General features: G+C 39.2%; 1 protein-coding gene across 4 annotated transcripts in view; it reads left to right on the forward strand.

The window, feature by feature from the left end:
• efemp2a (EGF containing fibulin extracellular matrix protein 2a) overlaps positions 1 to 15688 on the forward strand; it is a 95545-nt gene that overhangs the window by 42491 nt on the left and 37366 nt on the right. For all 4 annotated transcript variants that reach the window (XM_028802935.2, XM_028802927.2, XM_028802943.2 and 1 more), the window contains exons 2-3: positions 10031 to 10118; positions 10728 to 10776. In XM_028802935.2, coding sequence (XP_028658768.1) covers positions 10035 to 10118; positions 10728 to 10776 — 133 coding nt within the window. In that variant the 5' untranslated portion in view covers positions 10031 to 10034. The remainder of the gene's footprint in view (positions 1 to 10030; positions 10119 to 10727; positions 10777 to 15688) is intronic.

Here is a 15688-nt window from a genome sequence, read left to right on the forward strand (position 1 = left end):
ACAGTTAAAGGCAGTCCAATATAATATAATTGAAAGAACAAGCATCTCAGTCTCCTTCTACTACAACCCATGTGAGTCTCATGCACCTCCTCCTGATTCTAACCCTGAGGTAACTGAAGCACCCTCTTTTATGCTGGACCCAGGATTACTTCCAGGTCATGAGGAAGTTCCCCATAACATGGATATCCAGTCTTCACAGTGCCTATCCTGTGGCACCCTGAGCTTCCCTTCCACATTTCAAGTCCCACGCAACCCTGCGGTTGTCCAATCCAGTCACCGCATAATTATTAAAGGCAAGTCTGTGCAAAGACAGGAAGCTGTGGGATTTAATTGTTGAATTTTATTCAGAAATTTTATATAAGTGCATGAGTCCTTGAGCTAGATTAAGTGAATTGGCTGACAGGTGAGTATATAAGCTCAGCTGCATTTGCCGGGAGCCATTCTCCTAGGTTTTCCTCAGCTATTGGTGTATACCCTTCATTGTTTTTTAAAGGCGACTGATCGGTTGCTGTCATTTTATTTTTGATATTCTTATCTTCCATGATACCAGTATACATTTTTTCTGTCACAGTTGAAAACTGGCAGGCTACAACTTACTTTCTTAGGCTCTTCACACCACCTGGTGCACAGGCCATCCACGACCATTCATCGGTGACTTCAGTTCTGTGCATGCTGCCACCTCTTGCACTGGAGGAGGAACTGCTCGTAAAATCCCTTTGTTCCTCCTCCATTCAGTTTTAGTTCCTCATGACTGCAATAGAAATTGGGGATCATCCCGGCTTGTTGTCTTTCCATTAGCATGTTGTCCTCAGTCCCAGTCGGGATACCAGTCCATTCACTCCCACATTACACCATTTTTTATAAAGATTATCAGTAGGCATCTTCTTGTTTGTTTAAAAGTAAAACATGCTGTGTGGCATATCAGTGGTGCACACTGCCACTTTTGTACTGCCTTATTTTTGTTAAGTTTGCTTACACACTGAATTCAAATGTTATGTACAGTAAAAGCCTTTTTTTTTATTTAACTATAAGTGCACTAGTTCATTTTGATTGGGTCAAGGGATCAAGATTTTATCAAGGCTATGGTGGCTTCAATGTTTGATTCTTAAAGTATATTTCAGAATATGTCTGTTTATTGCTTGAAGATTTTACTGTTAATTAAACTATTTGCTCCATGTAGGAGTACGTAAAATACTGAACTCCTCACAGCATTTTCTTTTAGTTGCAAGCAAGGCTAAATGCTCTTTTTCCTATGCTGAACTAATAATTTACAAGTTAAAAAGTAATAAACTTGTCAACTGGGGCTTATAAGATGCCCCCTCACAGTGGATTGAGTCACCGCTTGAAGACACAGAGTTTTGCACCATTAAAGTTTTAATGACTTGTTTTAGCAGCCAGTACCCTGAAATATTTTACTGCACACATCACAGTTTGGAAACAAAAGGCAAACATCAAAGTGTTTGCTAGAAAAAAAAAACTAGTCTTGCAGTTTTGGGGAGAAAAACAACAAACTAAAAAAACCGAAATCACAGAGCAGACCCCCAGTAATTCACAAAGCAGGCACAGCTGCTCCATGCCACGCCCTCATTCCCAGCCTGTAATTAGGGCCGAGCTGGCAGGAGTCCTTCCCACCTGCGCCTCACATTCCAGAGAAAGTCGTGCGGGGAGGATGGAGGGAGGGTGGTAGGCCCACACTTTTCATACTTGCCCTCCATAAGCAGCATGCCAAAATTATCATTCCACGCATTCCCAGTGCCGCTGTCTCACATACAGAAGGCCTGCCTTGTGCTTTTCTAACCCAGCGTAGTATTGAACAGTCTCTAATGTATAACTGTGAGACGGACTTTCTGAGAGCTTTTAGGTTTAAGTTGCTGCTCTTGAGGTGAGGTCATAAATGATTATGTTTTTCCTATGAATTTAGTTTGTTTCTTTTCTCAAGTTTATTCCCATTATATTTATTATCTACTGCTTGCAAGGCCCTTAAAGGTGCGCTGTAAATTTCATGTGCCGAGAAGAGAAATGCTAATAAGGTCTCCGTTTTATATATTTTTTTAGAATTCTTTCCTAATTCTCTGTAGTGACTCATTGATTGATTATTTGTTTTTTTGACAATATGATGCTATTATCCAAGTATCACGTGAAGTTTTTGCAGTCTTCAGCACTGGTGCACAGTGGCCCTTAGCGCTTATGTCATTTACACTTATGGTGACTGGCTTTGTTAAATATCCCTCTTCATCGGTGACATTTTTGGCATAAAAACTCTGGTTGCACCATTGCATAATTTCCCTTTCTATGTGGAGATTTCTCTAGCTTTAAGATTAACAACTAATAAAATCTGTCCCTCTTTTGCTAATGATGTGCAAGTTCACATACTATTTGCGTCACAAATCAAACCATAGGATGTTGGTACCCGGTTCTGCCTCAGTTGGCGTCATATAGTTGTGATACCCTCTGACATCATCATCATCTGACAAAGTGCGGCCATATAGATTTAAAAGGTGAGAGCCTTACCACCTACTGCTCAAGAAAATGTATTGGCTTTGAATTGACTAAATTGAGTTTAGATGAAAAAAACAAGCTGCAATAACATGGAAAGAACATGCAGACTACACACACACTGCACGAACACAAGACTCCAGAGCTGTCTGGTAGCAGCGCTTAGCACTGTTTGGCCAGGTGTTTGCTAAGAATTTCCACATGTCTGTTCCTGCTGCACCAGGCCTCTGTGTTTCTTTGAAACAGGGACATCATACTGGTGGCTTCTCTTCCATAAAGTGGAAGGAGCACATGGAAAATGTCCATGGTGGCCTTTTCAGATCAACATGCTGCTTAGCTCCAATATGATCGGTGTACTGTCTTGTACTTTTTGCCTTCCTGATATTGATCTGCTTTCCGTTTTTATTTTTTTCCAGTTGCCATGAATAAATGGTACTGGACTTTTCATATATCTCACTCAGCCTTGACCGGGAAAAATCTGGACTAGAAATGCAAATGCACTACAGAAAAAAAAAAATAAGAATAAGGGGCTGTAGCCATCAAGCCCCATCTCTGAAGTGAAAAGCTCAGGTTACACACACCCACACCCAGGTGTAAACTGGAAACACTGCAGGGCCAATTGTTCAGCCTCTTGGCTGGAAACAGGCTTGCAGCACCCATTACAAAGACAATTTCATATACTACAAAAAAAGCAGATAATTTATTACATTGAGCATATGATATTGACATAAAAAAAATGCTCAAGTAAATAATAGCTGAGAATTGTTATCTATATTTTTGCAATAAGTTACATTACTAAGGGAAGCTTATTTATTATTATTGGTGGGAATTTGAACATGTTTGAGAAGCTATATTATACTAGGGGGCTTACTCCCTGCTCGCTTCGCTTGCCAACCCCCCCTTGCCTGTGCTACGCGCCAGCCACTTCGCATCTCTGCCTCTTGTGTTGTGAAGATGAGGGCTGAACGCACCCCAAGGAGATGTGGTTGCTCCTCTGAAACACCCTCTTAAACGGTGATACAATAGGAAACAAATACAGTTTTTTTACCTCCTCTTTGCTTGATCAGCTGCTGCTTCTGCCACTTGATGTACATCTCGCACGATGCTTCAAACATTTAAAAGCCTGTACAGCAGCTGTCTTTGTCATCTACTCTTTTCTTTTATTTCTGGCCCTGGATGTGGTTAAATCTGTTGGCACAAAGTTTCGTTTCGCGGAATGTGAGTTCTTGATATTTTAGTTTATAATTTAAAAACGGAATAAGAATCTCCTGCGGTGGGTTGGCACCCTGCCCAGGACTGGTTCCTGCCTTGTGCCCTGTGTTGGCTGGGATTGGCTCCAGCAGACCCCCGTGACTCTGTGTTCGGATTCAGTGGGTTGGAAAATGGATGGATGGATGGAATAAGAATCTGAAAATCTAGCAACATCACATTAAAGCTCGATAAATTCTGAAAAGAATTATATAAGCATATATATGTAGGTTTTAAAATAAGCCCAATTTAAAGCGTGACAAAACATGTCACATTAAATCGTTGCACTTTTAGGCTTAGGATTATATATATATATATATATATATATATATATATATAGAGAGAGAGAGAGAGAGAGAGAGAGAGTAGATTCTTCTCCTCAAAGACAGAGGAAACTACAGTTGAACAGCAGCCTATATGTATTAATAACAGTCGTCATATACACAACCGCACAGAATACATGTGTATAAAACCCTAAGAAATTCAACAAAAATAAAAATATTGAATATGAATGTGTTGAAACAGGGAGAGTGACTGTGTCTAGCCTCAAGTCTTCTGGAAGCAGGTGCAAAATCCCACTAGTTGCCGTCTCTGGAGCACCTTACTAGCATTGGCATTTGTGCTGAAGGTTCTCCTCAGGTCAACCAGCTTGTCATGCTGAGAGTTTTAGGTGATGTCCATGATAGCCAGCAGCGTAGCCAACATCCTTCTCTCTGTCACTGCCTCCAGAGGATCCATGCTAGTCCCTGGAACAGTGTCGGCCTTCTTGATTAGTTTGTTAAGTCTGTTGGTATCTTGTGTTTTATGCACCTGCCCCAACATACCTCTTGCAATTACAGACTGATAGAACATATGGAGAAATGTTCCAAAAGACATGAGCCCACTTTATAGACTGACTATGTCTTTAGTGTTTACAGCAAAACCCAAGTTTCGCTGTTGGTGCACCACTAGTTACTTATGCTGCAGGAACACCCTCCTGACATCCAAGTGCCTCACCTTGGTTTTGCTTAACTGATCTGCCGATGATTCAACAAGCACCACTCAATGAAGTCCTGCACCGGGTTTCTGTATTCTTAGTCCTGTTTTACTCTCCATTGTTACAGAGACAGCGGAAAACATCTAGAGGTGGCATACTTTACAATTGTACTTGAAGTTTGTTGTTCTAGGAGGAATCAGAAGAAATATTAATGTAAATGTGTAATTATATCTAATCAGTTTGAAAATAATCAAAAATCACTGAATAAATTAGCCATTTTTAATTAATGTTTCTCATATTCCCCTGTAAATCAGGTGATTTTATGTGATTTCCCTGGCACAGCTTGTTGGCTTCTGTGTTTTATTTAAATCTCTAAACTCCACACTCTGGCTGTAGTGTGAATTACCATATAAGTGATGAAATTATGGCATATAACGTCAATGACCAAAATAGATAGGGGCAGACACAAGGGTTTGAATCCCATTATGGCAAACAAGAACAACCAGATTATAATTTAAAACTTACCCTGCGGCTGTGGGATGAAAAGAGCTTACTAAAATACCTTCTGAAATGGTTTATATTTAAAAAAGTCTTTGTATTTGTATGATTAAGATGTGTATGGAATGTGTGATGCCAGCCTGAAGTCCATATCCTACCACTGAAGAGATTAGAGGACTAATCTTACTTACTGTGTCATGTCGGGAGACTTCTAGTTACCTAAAGTAACTGTCAGCTGAGCACCACAAGGGGGCACTAGCCTCACGATTTCCAGGTAGCTGGTCTTCCTACAGTATGTAGTGTCACGGAAGATCCTTGGTGTTGAGGTCTGACACAGCATATTTAACATCTTTAGAGTGTTTATTTGAGGGGCATAGGCAATTTTTCAGGGTTGTTTACTAGGAGAGCTAGTGAAGATTGGAAAATCTGTTTCTCTTAGAGTATCCTATTCCAGACTAAAGTAGATGTGCTGGAGGGTCTGATCAAGTACCAGTCAAACGATGAGGCATGAAAGCACTTTGTTAGGTAGAGGCATATTGAGCACCAGAGCTTTCACACTTAAACATCAGTGGCATGAACAATACAGGAACTTTATTCAGATTTTTATTTTCCTATATGGACTATACTGCGGTGGGTTGGCACCCTGCCCAGGATTGGTTCCTGCCTTGTGCCCTGTGTTGGCTGGGATTGGCTCCAGTAGACCCCCGTGACCCTGTGTTCAGATTCAGCAGGTTGGACAATGGATGGATGGATGGATATATGGACTTTACATTTTCTTGTTTCTCCAATTGCTTCAGTTTTCCTCCTGTGTCCCAAAGACATGCATATTAGATTAATGTGTGATTCTGAACTATCTCTGTGTGCATGAGCTTGGGTTTGTGTGTGTGGGCGTGTGTGTGTGTGAGTGAGTGAGAAAGAGTGTCTAAGTGTGCCTTAAGGTGGGCTGGGGTTCTGTCCAAGGTTCGTTTCTGCTTTGCGCCTAATGCTTCAGGGATAGAGCATGGCTTCATAGGACCTTAAACTAGAAAAGGGTGTTAGAAACTGTAAACATGAATAACCTTAGCATGTATAAACCATTTCCATTCACTGTAAAAATTGAGAACTGAGCAAACATGTTTGGAGTAATGCATTTTGTGTAAATAAAAAAAATTAAGTGACCCTGAAATAAAACCAATATAATTAATTTATTGTGAATATCTATTATTTTGTCATTAGGATAAATGACGAGTGCAGAAGAAGACAGTATAGGCATTATAATTAATAAATGCTTTCATAGTATTAGTGTAAAAAAATCAATTAAAGTAAAACACATGTTGTTTATTCACAACAATGCCAGGTAAATAGTGTGATGAACTGGTAATGCCACACAAAATAATGTGCCCACAGTTTAGTGGAAACTTGTGATCTCTTAACATTTTCTCTGCCAGAGTCTGACGGCAGTAGTCTACCCCAAGATGGTTTTTGTATTTATTGCAAGGAACAGATAATGAATTTATATGGATTTTTTAACCTTAAATACAAATAGTACTTTTTGGAAAATTTTGAAAGCGGGAAAATCCTGTGTAGTGGCGTCCTTGGTAATCTCATCAATAAAGCTGGTACAAGTGGTTCCCTTTTCTTGCTAAGCTATTTTAAAAAGATGGCTGCAGTCAACTGTGAGTCAGGGATCTTGTTCAGGGTCGATGATTAAACGGACAGACGTGTGAGTTTTTGGACTCCTCTTACAAACCTTTCCTGTGATCTCATGTGCTTAGGCCTGGGTGGCTTTTGTGAATAAGGAAGCTCTGGATGACAATCAGCATGAGTTTATCTGGGGGAGGTGATGTTTCAGTTATAAAAGTATGTTGGACTTTTATGAGTAAGTGAGAAAAAGCATTTTATTCTAGTGAAGTATATAATGTTCTTGTCCATCAGAATGCATAAATGGACCAAGTTCAATGCCTGGAAGTGCAATGTGGAAATGCCATTCTGCCCACCTACAGCATAAGCCACAAGTGATACAAAATAACCACAAAAACAACACAAATTAATCAGGCCACAAATACAAATGTATTAAAGGATCATTCAGCATAGTCTGCCCGGGAGACTCCCACTAAATAACAGCAGGGTGAATATTGTTGCAGTGCCCGGGATGCTTTCTCTCCCTTAATCAGCTTGCGTCCTCTTGATCCGAAGACCATTGTCTTTGAGATGCTCTGACCATTGACTTCTCTGTGCTCAGACTGTTGTCCTCCTGGTGCTCTGATTGTTGGTTGTCAGAGCATCTGCAGGTTTTACGAGGTTAGAAAGTAATGGAGGGTCACAATTCAAAGGACTGAAGGCTGAGCAGATCACCAGTTGTACTGTCTAGGGTGCAACAGTTATGGTATTTCCAAGTGCCAGGATGTGGTATATTTAATAATATAATATTCTTTTGGTTCAGTAAGCTAGTCAGTGTTTAACTAGGAGATTAGCTCCCCTTTTCCTTTAAATTTCCAGAAATAAACTTTCTGAACATTTCCCACAGCAGAGCCAAAGAAATATTTTCTTACAGAAAAAAAAGCAAGATTGTATAATACAAAGGGAAAGAAAGAAATGTGACAATAATAATAGAAGAAGAAATAAAATATATATTGTCCATGAAATAATATTTCATAAGCAGGTTATGTTAATGAATGTACAGCTTATTAAATACACAGACCACTGTGACGTGTTGACTGATTTTCACGCTGCCTTCAATTTTATGCTGAAGTTTCCATGAAGCCATGATTTAGCATTCATGACCAAACTGTAAAACGAACCAGTGTGCATATACTGTAGATGAAGAACTGCCTTAAGGAGACAGAGAAAAGCATCATGGGAACAGGGACATTTTTCAGACCTATGAGGGTCCAAAGTGCAGTTCCACAGGGGTGAGTGATGGGGCAATTGCTTTTTTTTAATGTATATATACTGTAGACTTAAATATAACTAACTAATTAAATACATATACAAATAACACTAAAGGATCTGCAGATATCCTAGAGTCAGTGGAAATCCTTTCAGTAGACGAGACTAAAACTCAACTTGTACAACTAGGTGGTGCTTGAAATTAAATATAAATTCATATAAAGTCTTATACGTGGAAAGTAAAAATATTAAATTTGATGCCACAGTGGGAGTTTGGAACTTCTAAGTTTTCCTAGGAAGTACAAGTAGAGCCATCACTGTCCACGTAAAGATAGTGCTCATAATTTTTATAAGTAATTTCCTATGACGTTGGGTTAAATGGCAGCCATGCTGTGTTTAGTACAAGTCAAATAAAGCTATTCTTGTGCTAAATAACACTAACAAGACTGTTTGTCTGGAATGCTGTGTGCAGCTTTGTTCTTCAAATTACAAAAAGAGTATAACAATAGTGGAAAAAGAACAGAGTAGAGATACAAGGCTAGACAAAGACTACAGACAAAGAGATACAAAGAAAGAACAACTTTGGCAAACACAGATAAAGGGTGACGTGACAGCAGTGTTTGAAATCATGAAGAGTTCTAAATGTTATTTCAAAACTCCATTCTGCATAAAGAAAAAAATGGAATAAAGAAGTTAGTTAAAGGGAATAACTTTGGAAGATTTTTTTTTCTTCACACAGAGAACTATTGAAACGTGACATAAATTACTCAACTGTGTAGTGGAAGGCAGCACCTTGGAAAAGTTTGAATTTCAAATTGAAAACATCTTGGTAACATTAAAGGATTAAGAGTATGGCACATTTTCAACAGAACTTGAAAGACTTTCAGTGTTCTGCCAAGAATTTAATCAATCAATCATTCATTCATTCTTTTTTACTTTCTTGTATACAAAGTATAGGGAAAGTATTGGAATCCTTCTAAAATTCCATTTCGAGATTTTGATGAATCTCGACGTTTTAGACCTCCCTGAGTCCAAAAATACAATTTTTGGAATTATGTCTGTGTGTCTCTCGGTGTGTGTGTGTATGTAAACACAATAGCTTGAGTACGCTTTCACTTAGGTCAACCAAATTTTGCATACAAGTTTCAGCTACAAAATGTAGATTTCTATCAGCTTTTGGGCTATTTCCGTTATTTCCCTTTTATTCATGCAACTGCAGAGTCTGATTTATTCAACTTTACTTTTATAATAATTGTTCAATATATTATTAATTTGATTTGATTTGTTGTTGATGGCTCTTTAATGTACATAACATAAAAATATAATCATTGTCTTGTGGTTTACTCCTCAAATATCCATCAGAGTATACAAGGAAGTCCAGGGGAGACCAATCCTGATTTTTATTTAGAGCCATAATGAACGGACAATATCAGAGCAAGTCGTATTAATACCAAGCGCAAGGTCAAAGCAAAATCCGCCACATTGTCCACCAGATAAGCCAGGAGCATATTGTCTGCTGTAAAGATTTCAATTACTTTCCCATGTAACTTATATAACTTGTGTTTTACTTAGTTTTGAAGCAGAATATTTAAAGAAATCATTTATTTTGATATGGAATTTGTCCATTGTGATTTGCTGCCTGGTTTACAGGCAGATGCAATATTTTGCTGTGCAGTATAAACTTAATTAGCATTTATATATCGTATTTCTGCTCTGTATATGATAGTGGCAGTAGAGATGTATGAAATCATATCTTTGCTTGTTCCTGGCTGTATGTCTGTCCATTCTCTGCATCACTCATATGCACTGTATGTCTAGAATGTTTACAGGGCGCCGTGACATACCAGACATGTGTTTCGAACTTCTGTGACACACTTGTCACCGGCACCTTCTGTGTGATCTGTCAGCCTGGCCTTGACATTGCTGTTGCTCTCTCTGTCACAGGATCATGAAGCTGGTTTCGTGTCTGCTGTTTACCCTGGTGCTGCATGCAGCTATTTCACAGGAGGCCTCTGAAAGTGACACTTACATGGTAAGGAGTTAAAATAAAGGAGAGAGGGAAGACTTTCAGGGTCTTTTGCTTGGGTGGGGAAGCTGAAGTATAGGCATGAGTTGCTGTTTTGATGTCATCACTTGGAGGGTGTTAGCCATTATTGTTTCATTGGCGTAAAAATTCATAGATAACCAGTCCACCATATTGTCAACTGTGTCATCTTACAGATGCTCATGTGCCCATCTCCTAATGTCTGCAATGACAACAGTGAATGAAAAACAAAAACAGATTTTTTTTCAGCACATTAAGAGTAATACTGCAGATCAGCAAACTCTATCCAGCTTTTCCTTGTGAAATTCTCTTTTTTTCATAGTAAAATAATACAGAATAAGCCTTAGAGCTGGTGCTAAAACATGTCTTTTGATATAGCCTTAGTAAAGTGTGTATTTTGTTGATACTTAAAAAGAAGCAATACAATTACACAAGTTACTGCTTATCTCTGCTTTCCAATAGTAAAATTAAAAATAATATGTGATGCTTACCCTAAAGGATGTGTGCATCCTGCTATAGCAGTGATTGCTTCATTTTTTAAAACAAGCACATCACGTTTATATTTCAGTGAAGCCATTGTTTAAATTCTTTCCACAGGAATGCACAGAAGGATATCACTGGGACCCTCACACACAGCACTGTAAAGGTGAGTCAAAATGGGAATGAAGTCACTTTGTCTTCCCATCAGGGACTTTCATTTGAGCGTCCGCCTACAGCAGATTTCTGAACCAAAGCTCTTTGTTGTGTTCTGCTTGACCACCATGTGGAAACCCCTAAAGCTCCACTGATGAACACCTAATGGGCAGAAGATCTGCTTAACATGGAAGGCCAAATTGAAACCTGCTGTTGTCCTTTATGTGACGCGTGCGCCATTGTTTAACTCTGCCATTTTGTATTTTCTTTTTTTTGGCTGTCTGTACCCAGTGCTGGACTGGGTTGGCTCCAGTTCCACGTTGTGTCTGAGATAGGCGCTGGCATTATTTAACTAGAGAAACACAAACTAGATACATTTTTGCAGTGTTCCTTTGATTTGTATTAATAGTAGTAACACCTTACATTCATAGCCCTGTGATAGACTGGCAGTTTAAAGCCCCTATGCCATTATTTATTATTGCATTGGTTCAATTTTATTTTTCCAAGAGAAGATACATTAAAATCAGAACTGTATTTGTTAAAAAGTGGAAAATAGAATTTGACCTGACATTGCCATTTTGTATAGATTACATTTACACATATTTGCTTAGTAGACGCTTTTATCCAAGATGACTTACAAATGAGGTCAACATAATAATAATAATAACAATAATACATTTTATTGATATAGCGCCTTTCCCATGGTCAAGGCACTTACAGAACATAATAAAGAAGAGCAGCGTATACAGTATATAGCATTAAGACAGTGAATTCTGAAAAAAAAATAGACAACATAATTGATGGTCTCGCACACACATACAGGTTACATGAGCATCTTAACAGAGAAGTAAACTGAGAGAAGGGTAATAAAGTCAAGTAGAGCTAAAAGCCTTCCTGAACAGATGAGTTTTGAGTTGTTTTTTAAAAGAATTCATGGAGTCAGCTGACCTGATTAATTTTGGTAGGTCATTCCAGAGTCTGGGCGCTATACAGCTCAAGGCCCTGTCACCCATGGAGTGTAGATTAGTGACGGGCACAACAAGATTACCAGAATCAGAGGACCTTAGTGGGCGGGCAGGCACATAGTGATGGAGGAGGTCACTGATGTAGTTTGGCACAAGGTTATTTAAGGCTTTGTAAGTTATTAGTAGGATTTTATATTCAATTCTGTAAGACACAGGGAGCCAGTGAAGACAGAGCAGGATGTGCTCGCTGCTGCTGGTTCGAGAAAGGACTCTTGCAGCTGAGTTTTGAATAAGCTGGAGCTGTGATATAAGATTAGAAGGGGCACCTGCCAGTAGGGAATTACAATAATCGATGCAGGATGTGATAAAAGCATGGACAAGTTTCTCAGCATTAGAGAAGGAGAGGAAGGAGCGAACACGGGATTCGTTAAGGAGGTGAAAGTAAGAAAGTTTCTTAATGTGATTTATGTAGGTGGAATAAGAGAGGGAGGAATCAAAAATGACACCAAGGTTTTTTACAGTAGAGGTAGGTCTGATGAGATCACTGCCAAGATGGACTGGGAAGGAGCTCATTATGTTAAGTTGCATTTTAGTCCCAATTTGCAAGAGTTCAGTTTTATTGCAATTTAATTTTAAAGAGTTCTGCTCCATCCAGGTTTTAATTTCACTAAGGCAGGTTGTGAGCTGAGAAAGCTCTGATGAGGTTCCAGTAAATGTCAGACTACGGGGAATGTTTAGGAATAACTGTTACAGGAGAAGCTGATAAAACTGACCATTGCAAGTGAAGAGCTCAGAACAAAATACAAGCGAGCTACAACTCCAAGGTTACAAAACCTAATAGCTAACATCAGTTAGACAGAAATTCACCAAACAAGAGTCTTCAAACGCTTCCTAAACACATGGAGGGAGTCAGAGGTTTGAGTGGAGTTGGACATCTCGTTCCACTAGCCCAGAGCTGCACATGACGGGACTCTGGATTGAGATTTGATACCATGCAGAGGTGGCATCAACAAACCCGAGCGGGCGAGAAGGAGCATAAGACCTCAGAAGTGTCTCCATATCTATGGATGCTAACCAATTGTCTGCCCTGTTTGAACTGAATATGTACCACTGCAAGGAGACAATGTAATAATGGCATCAATAGTGCACCATGTAGATATTTAAGTTTATCCTGAAACACTTGGCATTTGTGCCATTGAAGACTGATTTAATCAAAGCAGCAGAGCTTCCCGAGGAGCATGCTGGGGCAGTGGTCATGTTGGACTTGAACCCCAGTCACTGTCCATTTGAAGCTGCCTGTTCTCCCATTTTCTGTGTGGTATTTTTCTAGCTGCTTTGATTTTCTCCCACATCTTAGCACCATGTATGTGGTATTGCATTTGTGTTGAGCTTTCACCCCATGCAGGACTGATTACTGCATTGCACTGAATGCCACTGCTATAAACACAAGCCCTTCATTGCCTTACAGTAGACAAAAGAAGTTCTGAAAATGCCAGTCATCCATTTATTTTCTTTCATGGTTTTCCAGTTCGGGGTTGCCAGGTGCTGCTGCCTATACTGGTAGTATTGGTCACTAAGTTTGGAGACAACCTTTCACAGTGCACAGTTATACTCTTGTACACACACTAAGTCAGTTTGGAGTAGTCAGTATACCCAACATGCACGTCTTGGGGGTGTTTAATTAAAACCAGACTACCTGATAATGGAGTTTCTTATTAAGGTGGCAAACAGCATTTTTGCTCTGCATTAAATGCAACTAAACAGGATGGAAACATAAAAGCATGGACTCTGAAAACAAGCAAAATATTCCTGAGTACCCATATTGAACAATGAAATAAAAACAGAAATAAGAGGAAGAAGAAATGAAAGGAATTTTAAATCATTATTCTTAATCCAGACTTCAATGAACATGATTCTGATTGTGGGTAACCGAGTAGTAATTGATGATGCCTCGTCCCTAAAGTCACCTGCCTTGTCACCACCCATCTTTTCCCCATAATCATGTGAGTATTCTCTGCGTACGTCCCATAAATGTGCATAGCAGTTTCAAAATGTGGTCTGGCATGAGTGATTCTGAATGCAGTGTGGCCTAATGGCTATACTGGATTTTAGACCACAAGGTGGTGGACGGCTCACCTCCCACTCACTATGTGCGTCTGTGCTCCTCTTGCTTCAGTATGTATTTGAACACTTGTTCTGTATCCTGATTAAGTAAGCAGTCAGCCAAATATGGTGCATTGCATAAGTATTCAGACCATTTTCTAATTTTATTGAAAAACAAATCCTGCACCAAAATTTTGCTCTGCTTTCGTTTCAAAAGCACTGTAATTTAAAATTCATTTTTTTTATGTTAGACTTTTTAATTTAAAAGTTGCAGAAGGTAAAAATGGAATACATTGTTGTGAAAATGGAGACTAAAAGCAAACAGAAGTTAGACAGAAAACAATGCAATTGCATATATTAGCTCTTGCTTGTCCAATAGGGCACTGCTGGTCCATTTATCAGGCAGTGGGGGCTATATCAGCCCAAGCTCACTTGGGCACCATCTAGAAAAGTTAGTTTCTCCAAGCTGTCTGTGGAATGAAGGAGAAGACTTGCGAGAGAAGCCATAGAGAGGTGCGTGAGCACCTTGAAGAAGCCACAGAGTTCAGTAGTTAAGATTGGAGCAGAAAGACATCACTCAACCATATGGAAGGGTGCCACGAAGAAGCCATTACTCATAAAGAACCATATGAAAGCATATCTGGAGTTTGCTAGAAGACACAAGAGTGACTCAGCTGCATGTATGAAGAGGTTTTGCGGACAGATGAGACAAAGATAGTGTATACTGACCAATGTTTAAAGACCTATTTGTGGCACAAATGTAACAAGGTAACACATACCTTAAGAAACATCAGTGAAGTAAGGTGATGGTAGCAATATGCTGAGGGGTTACTTTCCATCACCAGGGATTGACCATCTGCTTAACCCAGAAGGAAGAACATATGATGGGAAATACAAGTAGATCTATACAAGTCTTCTGGGACAAAAGTTCATCTTTCACCCAAACAGAGAACAGCAGAACAAAGATCCCAAACACAAGGCCACAGTAGCCTTGGAGTGTCTCAAGTAGAAAGGCTGAATGTCCTACAATGGTCCAGGCAAAACCCTGATCATAGTCTGATTGAGTATCTAGGACACTATTTAATGCAGCATCCCGCTCACTTTAACATCCTGGAGTAAAACTGCCTGGAAGGTTGGCCCAAGTCACTGACAAACATTGTGCACAAAAGGGTGCAAAAGGTGGCTGTACAAAATAATAAAACGTGGGGATGAAATACTTAGACAAACCGCATATTTTTCCTCTATTTATTCTTGAGACTTTTTTGTCTTAAATAATACAATGCCAAAAAATAAATGTCAGCCCTTCTAAACGAAAATATTACAGAAAAGAAAATTTGATCATGGGACTAAATACTTTTGCATTACACTTTGTATAATCTTCAGTATCAGGGGGTGTCCAACTCCAAACCTGGAGGGCCACAGTGGCTGTAGATTCTCATCTTGACCCTTTACTTAATTAGTGACCAGTTTTTGAGGCTAATGAACTTATTTTACCATAAGTGCAATTGACTTGCAGTTTAAGACTCAGGTCCGCAATTGTTTCTATTTTCCTTAATTTGCAGCCAAACAAAAACGAGATACACAATGAGCCATCACATGACCCACTAATCTGTGTCCATCATACAATATCTGAAAGTAAAGAAAGGTGACATTCTAACTAATGTTGGTCTGGTCAGATTCACAAAAGATTTTGATGGTGGACTTACAAAAAAGAAAGTCAAGACTTTTAGAAATGTCTGCTGTGGCAGAATGAGAGCACCAACAAGCAATCAAATTAAATAAACAAGTTTAATTAACACCAAGAGTCGGCTTCTAATTAAGAAACTGGTTGGAGAAGAATTTGTTGGAGTTTGAGGA

The sequence above is a fragment of the Erpetoichthys calabaricus genome, chromosome 1, assembly GCF_900747795.2.
Source record: "Erpetoichthys calabaricus chromosome 1, fErpCal1.3, whole genome shotgun sequence".
NCBI lineage: Eukaryota > Metazoa > Chordata > Cladistia > Polypteriformes > Polypteridae > Erpetoichthys > Erpetoichthys calabaricus.